Raw genomic sequence first — 15,589 nt, forward strand, 5'->3', positions numbered from 1 at the left:
AGTGTGGCTGGAGGACCTGTGGCATCAGCATCACCTGGGAGCTTGATGGAAACAAAATTCATGAATCCTTAGCCCTCCTGAATCATGAGTTTGTATTTTCACAAGGTCCCCCATTGATCTGTATGTATGCCCAAGTTTGAGAAATTCTGCTTTATGCCTTGGAACCCCATGCCCCTGGCACACTTTATTCCAGGGATGAATCTAAGCCAAAGCATGTATTCACTGACTAGCACAGTTCGCAAAATGCCCAAAAGGAGGTTGTCATGAACTGTGGGTGGCAGGGGTGTTCATTGTTAGATATGTCAAGACGCATTTTCTCTCTTGAGAAGTAAACTGGGGGTACATATACACCCCGCCTTGGCCATGAGGCGAGATCACTGGAGAAGGTAACAGACATTCACTTCTGATGAGATGAGTGACAGGCTCTCCCTACCAGAGTAGTGTCCATTCTCTGTGCGGCCTGCCTAGGTGGCTACGGAGATGATTGTCCTGCCCTTGTTACATGATGCAGTGCTGTACGGTGAACCTCACTAACAGAGGCAGCTCGAGAAAGCACATCTCTAGTTCTTGTAATTGGAAAACCCACGTCCAGTTAACATTATCTGTCTACTGACATTGTTTCCTGATCACATGCTCCTTGCCTCTTCCTTTTATTTAAACATTTATTTAAGAGGGAGAGAGGGGGAGGGGAATTAGAAGAGGAGGAAAAGAGATTTTGAGAGAGAGAAAGAGAGACATGCAAGCAAATGCAAGATCCTACCTCTGGTTCACCCTCAATACCTACATTGGTCCCAGGACAGAAGCCAAACCAGGAGTCTAGAACTCAATCTAGATGTACCATGTGGATGGTAGGATACTTATGTCTTGAGTCATCACTGCTGCCTTCCAGGGTCTGCATTAGCAGGAAGCTGGAGTCAGGATCAGTGCCGGATATCCAAACCAGGCACACTGATATGGGATGCAGCCATCCTAAACGGAGCCATAACTATGAGGTCAAATGCCTGCCCTGTTCATTGCTCCAAGATGTCTTCCCTATTCCTCCCAACCAGCTTTAGTGCATTTATACAAGACATAATCTCCCTAACAGCCTACAAATTCACTTAGGACAAAGGCTGTGTCTCATTTATCTTATATTTCCTGAATTAAGTGTCACAGAACTCTGGTATAGAGTAGGTACTCAGTAATTTATTAGTAAAATAAATCATTTTGCATAAAGTTTAGGTACCTCATGTCAGTTAACATTAAACAAATTGAAAGAGAAACTAACATATCTAACTAGTAGCTGAGATGGTATTATTGCTTCCTACATTGGTAGATAATGTTTACCAAGTACTTTATCCTCATTTTAATGAACATCATGACTAATGTTTTATTTTGTTTTATATTAAAATTACTGAATATTTATTTTTTTATTTATTGAAAGAGATCTCCCATCTGCTGGAAAAAAGAACTTTACATTCTATCTTTGACATCTGAATTCCCTTGGGCTTTCCCGAAATCTATGCTATACTGACACACAGATCACAAGTATAACAACCCATGTGCTCTAAGTAAGTGAATATTTTCTCCTGACAATCATGCCTAACAAAGAAACAACACACAACATAAACAGTCCAAAATTAAGGAGCACCCTAGAAAATTACTATCTTGCCTAAATCCTCTATATATCATCATTTAAAAATAAGCTACACTATCATTACTTAGCCAAGCCAAAATATCAGACACACCCTTGCATAAATGCAGCAACTGCAGAATAGGAACTAACAGAGTTGGTTCACTAGAACTTCAGGTTGAACAGACACTGAATAATGAAACATACTCATTTGTCCATTCAACAAATATTTATTGAGCAGCTTCAAGTAGCAGGTGCTGACTGTACTGAATTTAGGCTCAGAAGAAACAATGCATATACTTGCCCTTAAGGAATGTATTAGGAGCAGCCAGGAACAAACCTGAAGAGCTGTAACACCATGCAACACAACTGCTAGAGTAGAAGCCTGGACAAGAGGGTGCTGGGGACAGGTGCCACAAGGAAGGCTAAAACACAAGTGTTCAGAGAGGCTGTGAGCAGTGGGTGGAGCGTCACTGCAGCATGTGATGAGTAGTAGCTCAGACTCAGGTCCAGCCTGACCCACCAGAGAGGCCTGGGAGTCCATGGTGCCCTGGGGAAAGATCAATTCCAATGGAATCTGAACAGAGCCAGGACTTCAGCCAGCTCAGCCTGAGCCTTGCAAAAGTGTCCGATATACAGAATCTAGTATGTTCCTGTAATGCTAGCATACCTCCTAAAACATGCAGTGACCCAGAAGCTCCCACTAGTATACATGAAAAGATTATGGCCACCAGACTACAGTGTGGCCTACAGAAGCTAACGAGTATGACAGATAAATGGGAAATCTTTTAGTTTTGCAGTTTTTCAGAACTAAGTTTTTAAGAACTAAAGAAGCTTTTCTTTAAGAGAAGTTGTGAAAAAAGTGCAAGGTGTTACAGTGAGGAGAAAGGGAATCTTTGACGCATGGCTTCAAATAATTTCAAGGAAGCCCTGGCTGGTCATTTACAGCATCAGATCCTACAGCCCAAGTGGTGGCGGGGGTAGGGGCGGGGAAGAGATTCTCCATACGGAAATACACAGTTTGACTTCTTGGCATGAGTATTATTGCCTGAGAATTCATTGCCTCCTTGTGGTCTCTCCCTGAATGGTAGTGCTAGGAACATAGGAGCTTCACAAATCACTTGTCGTGTGAACACAGTCCAAATGCGGTCAAATGACCTTTGTCTTGATTTCTCACAGCCCAGCTGAAACTAAGCTGGAATAGGAAAGAGAAACTTTCTTAAAGGTTGAGGACCCAAAGCAGACAAAAAAATGCAGAGTGTAACACATGATAAGGTAAGCTATATTGGGATACAGTGCTCATTCATATAAATAACCTTATTGGCCGTCCTCCATATTGATTGCCAGCCTTCTTTTATACGTGTAACATATTATTTATTGCATCATACATTCATTTAATACTAGCTTTTATTTTCAAGTGAGAGGCGTGCTTTCCTAGGGCAGCATGTCAGACCTCGGGAAAGGAGTTGTGTGCCAAACTTCCCCTCTCTGCTAACAGTTCATCTTGCCACTACCACCTGGAATTACCACAAGCATTTGTATCCTCTTCCTGGAAATCCAGGCAGCAAGGATCAGGAAAGTATTTGTCTGAGTCTATTTCTTATATGAGAACCCATTCCTTCACCAATGAAGAAAAAGGAAATTCAAAAATTCTGTTCTGATTTATGTAAATTAAAATCCTAGCCAGAAAACTATGGCACAAACCTGTTTTCAACAGGACACTATGTTCTGAACACCACCCCACAAGGCTAACATCTCACAAGAGTCACCCCCATAAAGTAGCAGAACCATGTAATTACACAATGTACAAGAGAACAAGAGAATATTCTCTGTGATTAGGAAGTGGCAGCCGGCAAGAAGGAGATTTCAGCCTGAAGGCAACAATGAATTCTTCCTAATTGGACCTTTCTGAAAATAGGAGGGAATGATCCCATAGGTAGCAAGTTCATTAAGAGCACAGTGTAGAGACTCTGGATGACCCAAGAGCAGGTGCTGTAGAGGAGACGCATGCGCTGTGCAGACAGCTCCAGTAGGTTCCTCTACAAATCCAGGAGGGTCAATATGGAAAGCTAGGGCTACAGAGGGTGTTGGGTAAGAAATGCATAGTTTTACCTCTTCTTCTTCCAGAATACCTTCCATACTGAATAAAAATGAGCCCCAGACTGGGCTGTTTATCTGACTGGTCACCAGAGAGAAATGAAAAATGTTTTTTGCTTGTGTCTTTTGCTGAACACCCAAGGGACAATATGATGAAATGAAAAAATAAGTAAGCAAACAGTTCTCAACAACATTTCAGGTCAGTTTATGGTAGCTGTATGCCTTATTATTATAATGATTATAGTTGAGTTTTTTAAGATCAAGCATAAGGTAAAATATCAGATGAATTTCAATAGAAGGATGTTAGAAGTTCAAGTACAAGTAAAAACTCTGAAAATATTTTGGCTATTTTACACACCAAAAAAGTAAACAGAACAACTTTGGTAAAGCACCTCATTAGTAATTAAAGGCAGAAATGCATTCTAATGAAATTTGGTAGGCTTGCATTGTGGCTGTGTTATAAATTTTTCCAAGGGTAACATATATAACACACTCTTTGTTCAATCTGGCTTCTTTAAACTCAGCTAGACAACTTCATCACCTTCATGAATCTAGGCCAGCAACAATCGTTTAAGAAACTATGCTTTTTTTCTATCAGTTCCTGGCATGGATGATGCATTAATAAATCTCAAGAGAAATCAGTGTGTGTCATAAGCCAGACTGACCTTGCAGGGCTGATGCACAAACCAAGTCTCAGTTTGTAAACTCTGTCAACAGAAAGTGACAGTGTCAGAGAAACATAGACCAAAGGGGCATACCTAATCAGGCTTTCATGGAAAAGTTTTACACATTTTTACATGAGGAAAAAAAATTCAAATCTCTTCACCAGAAGGAAGCTGAAGCACACTGTAATGTATCTAAAGCAATTAGGAAACAACCCATTGATTTGAATGTATTCTTCAAGCCCTTAGAACTTCTTTCACTGCACAGGGAAATAATATATTCATGCAGTTTTATAAAATGTGATTCCTACCCAGAAGGATTTTAATGATGAGAGAGAAAAAATGCTAAAGATATCGGGGAAGTGGGTGGTGGGTGTTTGGCCTAGCAGTTGAGATATAGCTTGGGAACATGTGCACCCCATGGAGGAGTGCCTGGGTTTGACTCCAGCTTCCAGCTAATGCAGATCCTGGGAGGCTGTAGGGGATACCTCAAGCTGGGTCCCTGCCATTCACGTGGAGAACTAGACTGGGTTATTAGTACCTAGGCATTTGGGGAGTGAACCAACAGGATTTCTCCTCTGTCTCTCAAATAAACATTAACAACAACCACAAAAAGATATAAGAGAAGAACATAGAGATTTTCCCTAGAATACTTTGATTTTTTCTTCCCCTTTACATCATTGTGTAAATTGGCAAGGTTCTGCTTAACATTTGGGAAGAAAAGAAAAATATCAAGAGAATGATTTCTGACATGTTCCCTGTGTTGGTATGTATAAGCTTCAACACCTGCCACAAATCTATATGAAAAGGGGAGCATTCCTTACTCTTGGAATAAGAAATAAACATAGAATTGCTCCTATCTAGTGAAATAATATACTTTTAATCCTTGGGAATCCTCTCCCCTCTTCTATGAAGGACAATTACCACTCTGCTGCATATATATGTGTATATATATATATATATTTTAAAATATTTATTATTTGGTTGGGGCTGCTCTGGGATGGGAGCCAGTAGCTGGGAACACAATCCAGGTCTCTCTCATTCAGGGCAGGAAGCCAACTACTTGTTATCACTGCTGCTTCCCAGGGTCTGCAATAGCAGCTATCAAGGAGCTGATCTTGGGATTTGAATCCAGAGACTCAGATATAGGAGGGTGTCTTATCTGTCATAGCAAATGTCCTTTTCCCTCCATCGACTCCTCTGCTCCCTTCTCAATGCTTCTCATTACACCATTTTGCACCCTTTGCCTGATAATAACAATCATAATCATAGTAACTGTTATTATATGTTGAGCACATTCTATGTGTGAGACATGGTGCTAAGCACTTCACACATGTGTTATCATTTAACCCTTACAACACTCTTATGACAGTGGTACTATTACTGTCTCCAGTTAACAGATGTGGAAATTGCACTCAAGGTTACAGCTACTGTGTGACAGGCTGACAACTTAAATCTAGTTTGAAGCCAGTGCTCATTCTCTACCTTGGTAAACACATTTCAAGGCTTAGCTTAATGTGTTTGCTCTTCAGCAAAGCCTTCTCAGTCTCTCCTGTCCTTTCTTCTGTGCACTCAGCATTTCCCACCCACATTTATGACACTACGTATTATTAATTATGCATTAGGCCCACTTATTAGTTCCTTCAGCAAACACACTTTGAATCCACATTCAACAGGACATAGTGCTTGACACTGATTACCAGCAGTGAACAAAGCTGGCCTGGACCTGGCATCCTACAGCTGGGTTAGGAAGAGACTTTCAGTAAAAAACCATACAAATACACCATCAAATTCCAGATGATAATTGCTATGGAGAAAAACTTGGGGTGTGGGCGTTATCTCTCACTCCAGGCATCATATGAGTACCTTACAGTCACAACTTAAACATTTTTATTTTCCTACCATTAACTGATTGCCTGTATTGATATGCAGTTGGTGTGGTATTAATAAATTAAAAGAACTGTGTAGGCCACGAATTAGATTTCTACTGGGAAAATGAAGTTCACCTTGTAGAAATGGGATGATAAAATGTTTGGCATAATGACAAGAGCTGCAGGAAAAAGATGCAAATATGAATGAAAAAGTAGGACACATTTGACCAAAGGCAAGGTTATCTCAACATCAATCTCTTAATTCAGGAGTGTACTTTTTCATTCATAGTCTGAGTTTCATGATGTTCAGAACATAATAGAAATCTCTGTATGCTCAAATTTTTTTCCCAAATAAAGTTTTTGTCTGAGGGCCTGGAAAGTTAAACTGACACCTAACAGTTCTGGTTTCTGCTTATTATGTTTTGTGGATTCGTTTTCCACTCACTAATACAAAAAACTTAATCGGTGGTCTTTACAAAAATTATTACAAATGAAATCCCAAATATGATTTTAGATCTCAAGCTTCATGTGAGGAGCATCCACTCAGCTGTAAAATATTTGTGATATTTTCAAATAATTTTAACCTACTCTATTAAATATACATTTATAAAAATATATATTTTTTAAGAATTATTTTTATTTATTTGAAAGACATAGTTACAGAGAGAGGTGGAGCCACAGAGAGAAAGAGGGCTTCCATTCCGCTGGTTCACTCCCCAAATGACTGCAACACCAAGAGCTGAGCTGATCCAAATACAAGAGCCAGGAGCTTCTTTCTGGGTCTCTCATGTGGGGGCAGGGGCCCAAGGACTTGGGCCATTTTTTACTGCTTTCCCAGGGCATAGCAGAGAGCTGGATTGGAAGAGGAGCAACCAGGACTTGAACCAGTGCCCAAATGGGATGCTGGCTCTGTAGGCCAGGGCTTTAACCTGCCGTGCCACAGTGCCAGCTCCCAAATGCTTCTAAATGGATAGCACAAACTATAATGAATGCTCACTCAGAGTGACATCTTATCAGGACACTGTATTGCAATGAGTCAAAGAGAATAATATTGAAATAAGCATAAAAGTTTCATCAATAAGTTTTAGGCTGTAAACTATATTACAAAGAGATATTAAATTGCTGAGAAATGTTGGATATTAGCAACCTTTATTTTTCTTTTGTTTCTGTTGCTTCAAGATGCAACTTATTGCATATGATACTTGAATTCACTACACTTAAAATGATTATAAACTATACCAACTTGGAAGTCGGTTACTGGGGAAACTGAATTTTAAAAACTACAGCAAAATGAAAAATGTCCATCTGTTTGCAAAGAATGAAGATCTAAGTCTCAGTTTAGAGCGCTGTACTGCGAGCAATGAATGTCACAGTGGGTTTGGTAGAGAATCTGTGTCAGTGCCATCGTTACCCGTAACATTCAGTTGGGCATGGCTTGTAAACGAGGCAGCTCATGTTAATGCAGAGCGTGCAGTTTAGTGATGAGAACTCCTACACAAACGTCATACCAAAACCACTGCTTCAGGAACTGTCTGGGTCATCTCTGGGACTCTGTGCATCGTAAACAGGGAGATTACTGACCTCACGTGCTCTGGGTCTTCTCTTCTACCAGCTAACAAGGAGTAACAACAACACCCATCTTCAAACTCGGAGGCAGCTTTACTTCCACTGAAACTGCCATCCCTCAGCTACGCCTGAAGATTTTTTTTAAAAGATTTTATTTATTTACTTGAGAGATAGTGTTGAGAGAGAGAGAGAGAGAGAGAGAGTCTTCCATCTGCTGGTTCACTCCCTAAATGGCCACAATGGCTGGAGCTGAGCTGATCTGAAACCAGGAGCCAGGGGCTTCTTCTGGGTCTCCCAGGTCAGGTGCAGGGGTCAAAGCACTTGGGCCATCCTCAGTTGCTTTCCCAGGCCATAGCAGAGAGCTAGATTGGAAGAGGAGCAGCCCAGACAGGAACTGGTGTCCATATGAGTTGCTGGCTCCACAGGCAGAGGCGTAGTCTACTACACCACTGTGCAGGCTCCTAGCCCCTGAAGATTATATTTAATTGGTTTATTATTAATTACATTTATTTTGTGTTGAATTTCTCATCTCTCCAACAGAAATTCTCTTTTACTTTGCTCATCAAAAGAAAACAACTGACTTTACAATATTTAGGATCTCGATCCATGTGCCCTCTGCCACTCTTCTTCCCAACAAACCAACTGAGAGCCACTGGAAATGGCTGGGCCATCGGGGAATGTTATCAGAATATCCTTGCTTAGGCCGGCGCTGCAGCTCACTAGGCTAATCCTCCGCCTGCGGCGCAGGCACCCCAGGTTCTAGTCCCGGTTGGGGCGCCAGATTTGGTCCCGGTTGCTCCTCTTCCAGTCCAGCTCTCTGCTGTGGACCAGGAGGGCAGTGGAGGATGGCCCAAGTGCTTGGGCCCTGCACCCGCATGGGAAACCAGGAGGAAGCACCTGGCTCCTGGCTTCGGATTGGTGCAGTGCCGGCCGTAGCCGCCATTTGAGGGGTGAAACAATGGAAAAAGGAAGACCTTTCTCTCTGTCTCTCTCTCTCTCTCACTAACTCTGCCTGTAAAAAAAAAAAAAAAAGAATATCCTTGCTTCACTCAAAATTATACAAATACAGAACTTTATACTCATTAACTTTCCCATATTTTACTTCTAATACATTTACATTATAATAAATTATGCTCATCACACTATGATTTTGGATAAAATGAGACATATTGGCCTAATTTTACTGTTGCTAAAATTGCATCTATCCTACTTCTACATATTTTATAAGAACAAAACTGCTTTAAGCTACTCAATTATTTCCACGTTGATTCAATTATGCATACCTGTTTTAACTGCCATGAAGTATAAAATAATATAGTCAGCAGTTTATCGATCTAATTCTAAACATAGTTTTTAAAAAACAAAATATTACAAGTTATGGAATAATAAGTTCATCCACAATTAGTAATTTCCTAATAATGTCAACATCCTAGAATTAGAACAAAAACAACTTAAAATAACCAGAATATAAAGCGACAAATAAGAGTATTATAAGTCATCATTCAATGTCGTTATAAGGTATTATTTTAACCAAACAATTTTCTAAGCTCAACAATGAACCTTTATACAGAATAAATGAGGTTTATAACTTAAAGAGACTAGCCTGCACAAAAACACCGAAAGGAAAAAATCAACCGTGAAAGTCAATTACTCATGAGGAGGTTTTGACTAACCTACAAATACCAAAGCTTTCCTGGCATCGGCTGAGGAAAACTACTTCCACTTGCTAAGGCACAGCGCCCTCCATGCTACAGCATGAACAATGTGGCAATCACGGCTTCAAAGACAGAGAACACAGGCAGAAACCGCCCTTCCATGGAGAGGACTTGAAATCGCCTTTGAAGCCATTTCACGCTGCCATTTTGCTGTAGTGACAAGGATGGAAACTGCCGCCACGGCCTCATGGTTCTCTGCTTCATGTACTGCAACGGGTCAGCCGAGGAGGCTCACAACTGCACGACAACGTTTCTCGGATGGGCCTGGTGCGGGAGTTTGTCTTACAAGCTGTCTGTGTGGCTCTCATGGATAGGCAGAACTGAAATCAATGACTCATTTCCACAGTTACTGTTTGCTTTCTCAGCCTTCTTCAGCCATGTGAATGCCAAGATGATCTTTCACTACTGTCTACCGAATTGAGTTCCAACTTCTGTGCGCAGTGTACAAGACCGGTCCTCACCTACCACACCAGCTGCATCCCCACGCCCCTCTGCCCGCCAGCCCTGCCAAGCACTAGTTTCCAACAAGCTGGGCCTCAGCCTTTGGGCCTCAGCCTTCAGGCCTGAGTACTTATTCCTCCCTTGCTCTGAAATGCTGTCTATTGGTCTGCTCGGAGAATTGTACCTCCTCTATGAAACCATTCCTGACAACCTAGTACTCAGCCCTCCTTGAAGTGTCCTCGAAGCGCCCCATATAGAAAGCATTTTTATTTTGTTACTGTTTTTCTAATAACAATGAACCATCATTTCAGGACATTTGTCTCTCTCATCGACATTATACTTTTGTGAAGAAGGGACTATGTCCCATTCATCTCTGTATCACCCAAACTTAGCATATGCTGGTATTCTACATATGCTAAATGCATTATTTTCACATTATTTTTACTTAATGTAGACAGAACCAGAGGAGAATTACATTGGGAGAACTGAAAAAGTCAGGCTTATAAAGGAAGGAAGGGAGGGAGGAAGGAAGGGAGGAAGGGGGGAGGGAGGGGGGAGAGAGGAAGAGGGGGGGAGGGTTTAATATCTAGTAATAGTAATAATCATAATTCTAAAGATTAGCTTTTCAATCAGATTACAAGATGAATTTCCAACATGGTTAAAGTCAAAGAAAGCCTTAACTAAATTCTCAAGTGTTCCCTGGGCATCAGTTTCCCCAAACCACACGTTTTCAGAATCATAACCAATGTATGCTCACCTCAGGCTCCAGTAAGGGAGGGAAGCCTACTTAATGCCCACAAGTTGGCCTATTTGGCTGCTCCTATCATGGGAACTCTACCCCGCCATTCTGGTGAGCATGCTTACTTTGTATTTGTTTTCTGATCTGGAAGGGGTGGGAATATGTCCTTTTTTCTTGAAGGTTGTAAAGTGCTTGCACTGAGGACAGGGCTTGGTACTGGAATCAATGCGACCAAGTTCCAAGAAGTATTTATACTTGATGGAGTCTTCATGTGTTAAGTTATAGACAACTGTTGTTTCTTCCAGGAATTCAAAACACTCTGTGATGGGGCATTTGATTTCTACTTGGCCAAGTTGTACCTGTGTGAAAAAGCAGATGGAAGACAAAAACAAAAAGGTCACTTGTTATTCAGGAATCTTTTCTTCTCCTTTTCTTTCCGTTTTACATACAGTATTGCTTATTTCATGATGCAGCAAAGGACTATCTGTAATGTTTAGAAATAACACAAGAAATGGTAATTCGATACCTGAATTAGGCAGTGTTAAAATAACTGCATTATAATGTTCCCAAAATGACTTACAGATTTATGTTCAAGCCTTCTCTCATCATTATCATTTGAGACCTTAAATGGATGTAAGCCACAGGTTCACCAAAGAAGCAAATTATCACACCATCCTCCTGGAAACCACAGGATTAGACAGCATCTGGACTAAGTGCCAACTATGAGAACCACAGGCTGAGACAGCATTTGTGTCAAATAAAAGATGCGTCAGATTTCTCAACCTTACTACAGCATACTTCAGCACTAAACTTCGGGCACATTTTACTAACTTTCAAAAGGACAAGAGAGAGATTTTGTTAAGTAAATAGGTACAATAGCTAATAGTTTAAAACTCAAGGCCAAAAAGTAACCATTTCCCCTGACCTTTCCATGTCAAGAACATAAAACTAGTTTCCACATCATCAGAAGCGCAGGAACAAGAAAAAAAATTAAACCACTACAATAATGTAAAACAACAACAAAAATACCCCAATCCTTATGAAATCTGCTATTTCTACTGAGGTCACTTACAGAATTAGCTTCTTCAAAGGGCCACAGAACTAGAATAGGAGAGAAGAGAGGGATATTTCTTTAGCATCTGGCATGGGACACTAGCATTAGAAATCAGAGCAAAAGCACAGAGTGTGGAAACAGTTGATTTTTAAGAGATGAGGAGGGCAAAGTACTTTGAAATAAGAAGTAACTAGAATGTTTTATGTAAGCAATGAACTGTAACTGTTTTCACAGCATCATAATCTCTTTGGTGCATCCGAAGGTAGCAAAGGGAGGCACTGAAAATACCAAATGACAAATGATGCTAACCTTTCACTTCTTTCACCTGAGTCTGACATTCCGGGAAATCAAAACACATCCACCTAATCCAGAAAGGCACACTACAGAGATGAAGGCAGGAATGAGAGCCATTTTCTTCAAAGAGAAGTAAAGAAAACACCACCGCAAACAGCAATTAAAGCAAAAAGAAACACCTAAAGTCACAGTAACTTTTAACTTTGGTGTTTATCTGGCCCATATAGAGAAAACATGGTTATGTTACAGGTTGAAGGATTCATGGGAATAACATGTTTGAAACCAGCAAAGCACATGAGTTCAAGTGATAATGAAATGGAAAAGTTGGGCTTTGGATAAACCGACTTAGTAGTATCAACCTGCTGAAATTATAAGTTGATACATATTTTCTGCTGGTTATATAAAATGTGGTCCCAAAAGGTTTCTGTAAATACATGCTCAATAGTTTATGTACTTTTTAAAATAAGTCTGTTCACAGTTGCAATCAAATTTTAATATTGTGTATTTTATAGTATATAATGATCATGAGCTATTATATGATAATGGCATAATTCAAATTATGCTTTACAATGAATTATTTTAATTTACACCTCAAGACAGAAGTTCTCAGGAGATTTTTTTATAAAGACAAAACTGCCTGTGTCACATATAACAGTCTGGTTTATTAAGCATGTAAGTTAAAACATTTAAAAATGATGTAATGTTTCCTCTTTTAATATTCTATTGACATTTATCAAGCCCAATTCTGAGCCAAGGAGCAGAGTTATATGTGGAAGTTTTGCAGGTGCCTGTCGGTGAGCAGCCAGTAAGGATAGTAAGAAATGTGAAGGCTGAAAAAGTGAGGAGTCCAGTGTGTCAGGGAAGGAGAGTAGGGAAGCACAGTGACCTAAGACTTGGGAAATGCAGAATATTCTTGGGAATAGTGCTGTTTGCAGTGAGGTCCTAAGATTAGTGGGACTTAGTAAGATGAAGATGTTCCAACCAGCCAGAAAAAAACAACCTGGGCAAAGGCCTAGAGTAGGAGAAGAGTGCACTAGAACAGGTATGTTCATACTTTTCCCACACCCTAACTGGATCATCCTGCACCATGTAGACGGGTTTCTTTTCATTACACAAAAAAGGGGCTCACTTGGGCCACCTTGAGGGGCTTTTATTGGGAAGAGGTACACTTTGGTGGAGACAAGTCTAAATTTTTTCTTCTCTGGTCAGTGTCTGAATCAGCCTTCTTCAACCTATGAATTTATTTATTCAACTACATAAATGACAACGATGGAAGCACAATTTTACAGCCATCTGAGAACAAGATCTTGTGGAAATGGAAAGTAGTTTAGGGACCAGAACAATCTAAGGCGGCTCAAGGGAACAAGCCATCGTGTTATTTCTTCAGGAGTAGGTGTGCATTGCATACCACACTGGGGGATCATCCAACATCCAGTCAGCGTTTCTCAAATCTGTCTGCCAACCAATTCTACTTCCATCTAACAGATCAATTCCTCTTGCTTTCACAGTCTTTTAATCAATTCTTGCATACCTTCCCTTCTTTCTCTAAGTCCCAAAATCTGTACCCCCCTAAATCAAGTTAATGACCTCAAATTTACTGAGCACACAGAAGCCGTCAGATGCACATTCCCATATCTTCCTACTACCAACCCTACCAAGCCATCAACATTGGTCCCCATCTTTTCTGTCTTCCCTCTTTATAGTCCATAAGGTTGAATCCAGAACAAGTGTGTTTGAGTCTCTTGATACGGCTGTTGGGAATTTATGTTTTCTGACCCCCTTAAGACCTACAGAATTTGAATCATTGCTGGTGATCCAATAACTGGCAGTTGGAAATACTCACACAATTCCTTCCATTACTCATACTTGTTCACAATAAAAATATTCCCTTTCTCACATACAGTGTTACTCATGCCTTATGCATTCTCTGGGTCTCTAGATGTATATTCTTTTCAGAATAATTTCCCCAAAAGATCACTAGGAAAAAATAATAACAATTAAGCAAAATGCATTCATTTACTCAAGAAGATAGATATTTGATTCATTCAAGGATGTGCTTTTTAAATATTTTAATACCTCAAAAGTCAAGGTTATTTTATAACCTGTAGATGTTAACATTGTACAATACTTTAAGTTGAAGTGCTTTACTTTCTTGGTGGCACATAACATAATACTTCTTCCTATAGCTGATCCTTTTTAGATGTCAGTGAAATGTATTTTTTTAAGATTTATTTTTTATTTATGTGAAAGAGTTACAGAGAGAGAGGTAGAGATAAATAGAGGGAGAAGTTTCCATCCACTGGTTCACTCCCCAAATGGCCACAACAACCAGAGCTGAGACATGTGAAGCCAGGACCATCTTCTGAGTCTCCCACGTGGGTGCAGGGGCCCAAGGATTTGGGCCATCCTCTGCTGCTTTCCCAGGTGCATCAGCAGGAAGCTGGATTGGAACTGGAGCAGCCAGGACTTGAACAGGAGCCCATATGGGATGAGCCCATATGGGATGTTCCTTATGAAGGAACTACACATCTGGGAAGGAAGTGAGAACTTGAGCTGAGACAGAGGGGAAGAGATTGCAGGCAAAGGAAGCAAGGACAATGACCCCAGGGCAGAGGTGCCTGATGTGCCTGTGTTCTGAGCACAATAGACACATGGGGGCAGATCACAGTACATGATGAAGTTAAGATGTCAGGCAGGAGACAGATCACAGAGGCCTGGTGGGACATAGTAATAAGTTGGAATTGTATCCTTTTTTTTTTTTAAAGATTTATTTTATTTATTTGAAGAATAGAATTATAGAATTACAGAGAGAGGGAGGGGGAAAAGGGAGAGGGAGAGGAGGAGAGAGAGAGAGAGAACGAGAGAGGGAGGGAGGGAGTTAGGAAGGGAAGTCTCCCATCCACTGGTTCACTCCTCAAATGGCCACAAAAGCCACGACTGGGCCAGGCCAAAGCGAGGAATCAGGAGGTGCATTCAAGTCTCCCACATGGGTGCAGGGGCCCAAACACTTAGGCTATCTTCAGCTGCTTTTCCAGGTGCATTAGCAGAGAGCTGGATTGGAAGTGGAGCATCCTGGACTCGAACCACTGCTCATATGGGATGCCAGCATTGCAGATGGCAGCTTAACCCGCTACGCCACAACAACAGCCCTGGGATCACATTCTAAACTCAGTATGAACACTGATGAGTTTTAAAAGGACGAGTGACATTATTTGATTTATATCAACAAAAGTCATTCAGGTTCTTGTCAGAGTACTGATGGCAGAAAAACAAAAGTGAAGCCTGGAAGAGTAGTGTCACTCTGGATCGTGACTGCTCTTCCCCCCAGTGGCATCTGGCTGTTCCAGTTGTCTAGGCAATAGATGACATATGCCTCAACTCAGTAGAAGATATGGGGGATGTTTTGTGAGTGGAATCAATAGGTCTTTTTATGAGCTGAAAATTTAAAATTGGATGCAGGCGATCCTTGACTGATGCTGGGTTCTTTCTTGATAAACCCTGTGTAAGATGAAAACACCATAAGTCAAGAATGCTTTTG

General features: G+C 40.7%; 1 protein-coding gene across 2 annotated transcripts in view; it reads right to left on the minus strand.

Moving 5' to 3' along the window:
• The window catches only part of RNF217 (ring finger protein 217), a 141,607-nt gene that overhangs the window by 36,018 nt on the left and 90,000 nt on the right, over positions 1-15,589 (minus strand). For both annotated transcript variants that reach the window (XR_016234501.1, XM_017345347.4), the window contains one exon: positions 10,829-11,062. Coding sequence is in view for 1 of the 2 variants with exons in the window: in XM_017345347.4 (XP_017200836.3) it covers positions 10,829-11,062 (234 nt within the window). In the remaining variant the exon portion in view is untranslated. The remainder of the gene's footprint in view (positions 1-10,828; positions 11,063-15,589) is intronic.

The sequence above is a fragment of the Oryctolagus cuniculus genome, chromosome 5, assembly GCF_051225735.1.
Source record: "Oryctolagus cuniculus isolate XC-2025 breed Fujian yellow rabbit chromosome 5, ASM5122573v1, whole genome shotgun sequence".
NCBI lineage: Eukaryota > Metazoa > Chordata > Mammalia > Lagomorpha > Leporidae > Oryctolagus > Oryctolagus cuniculus.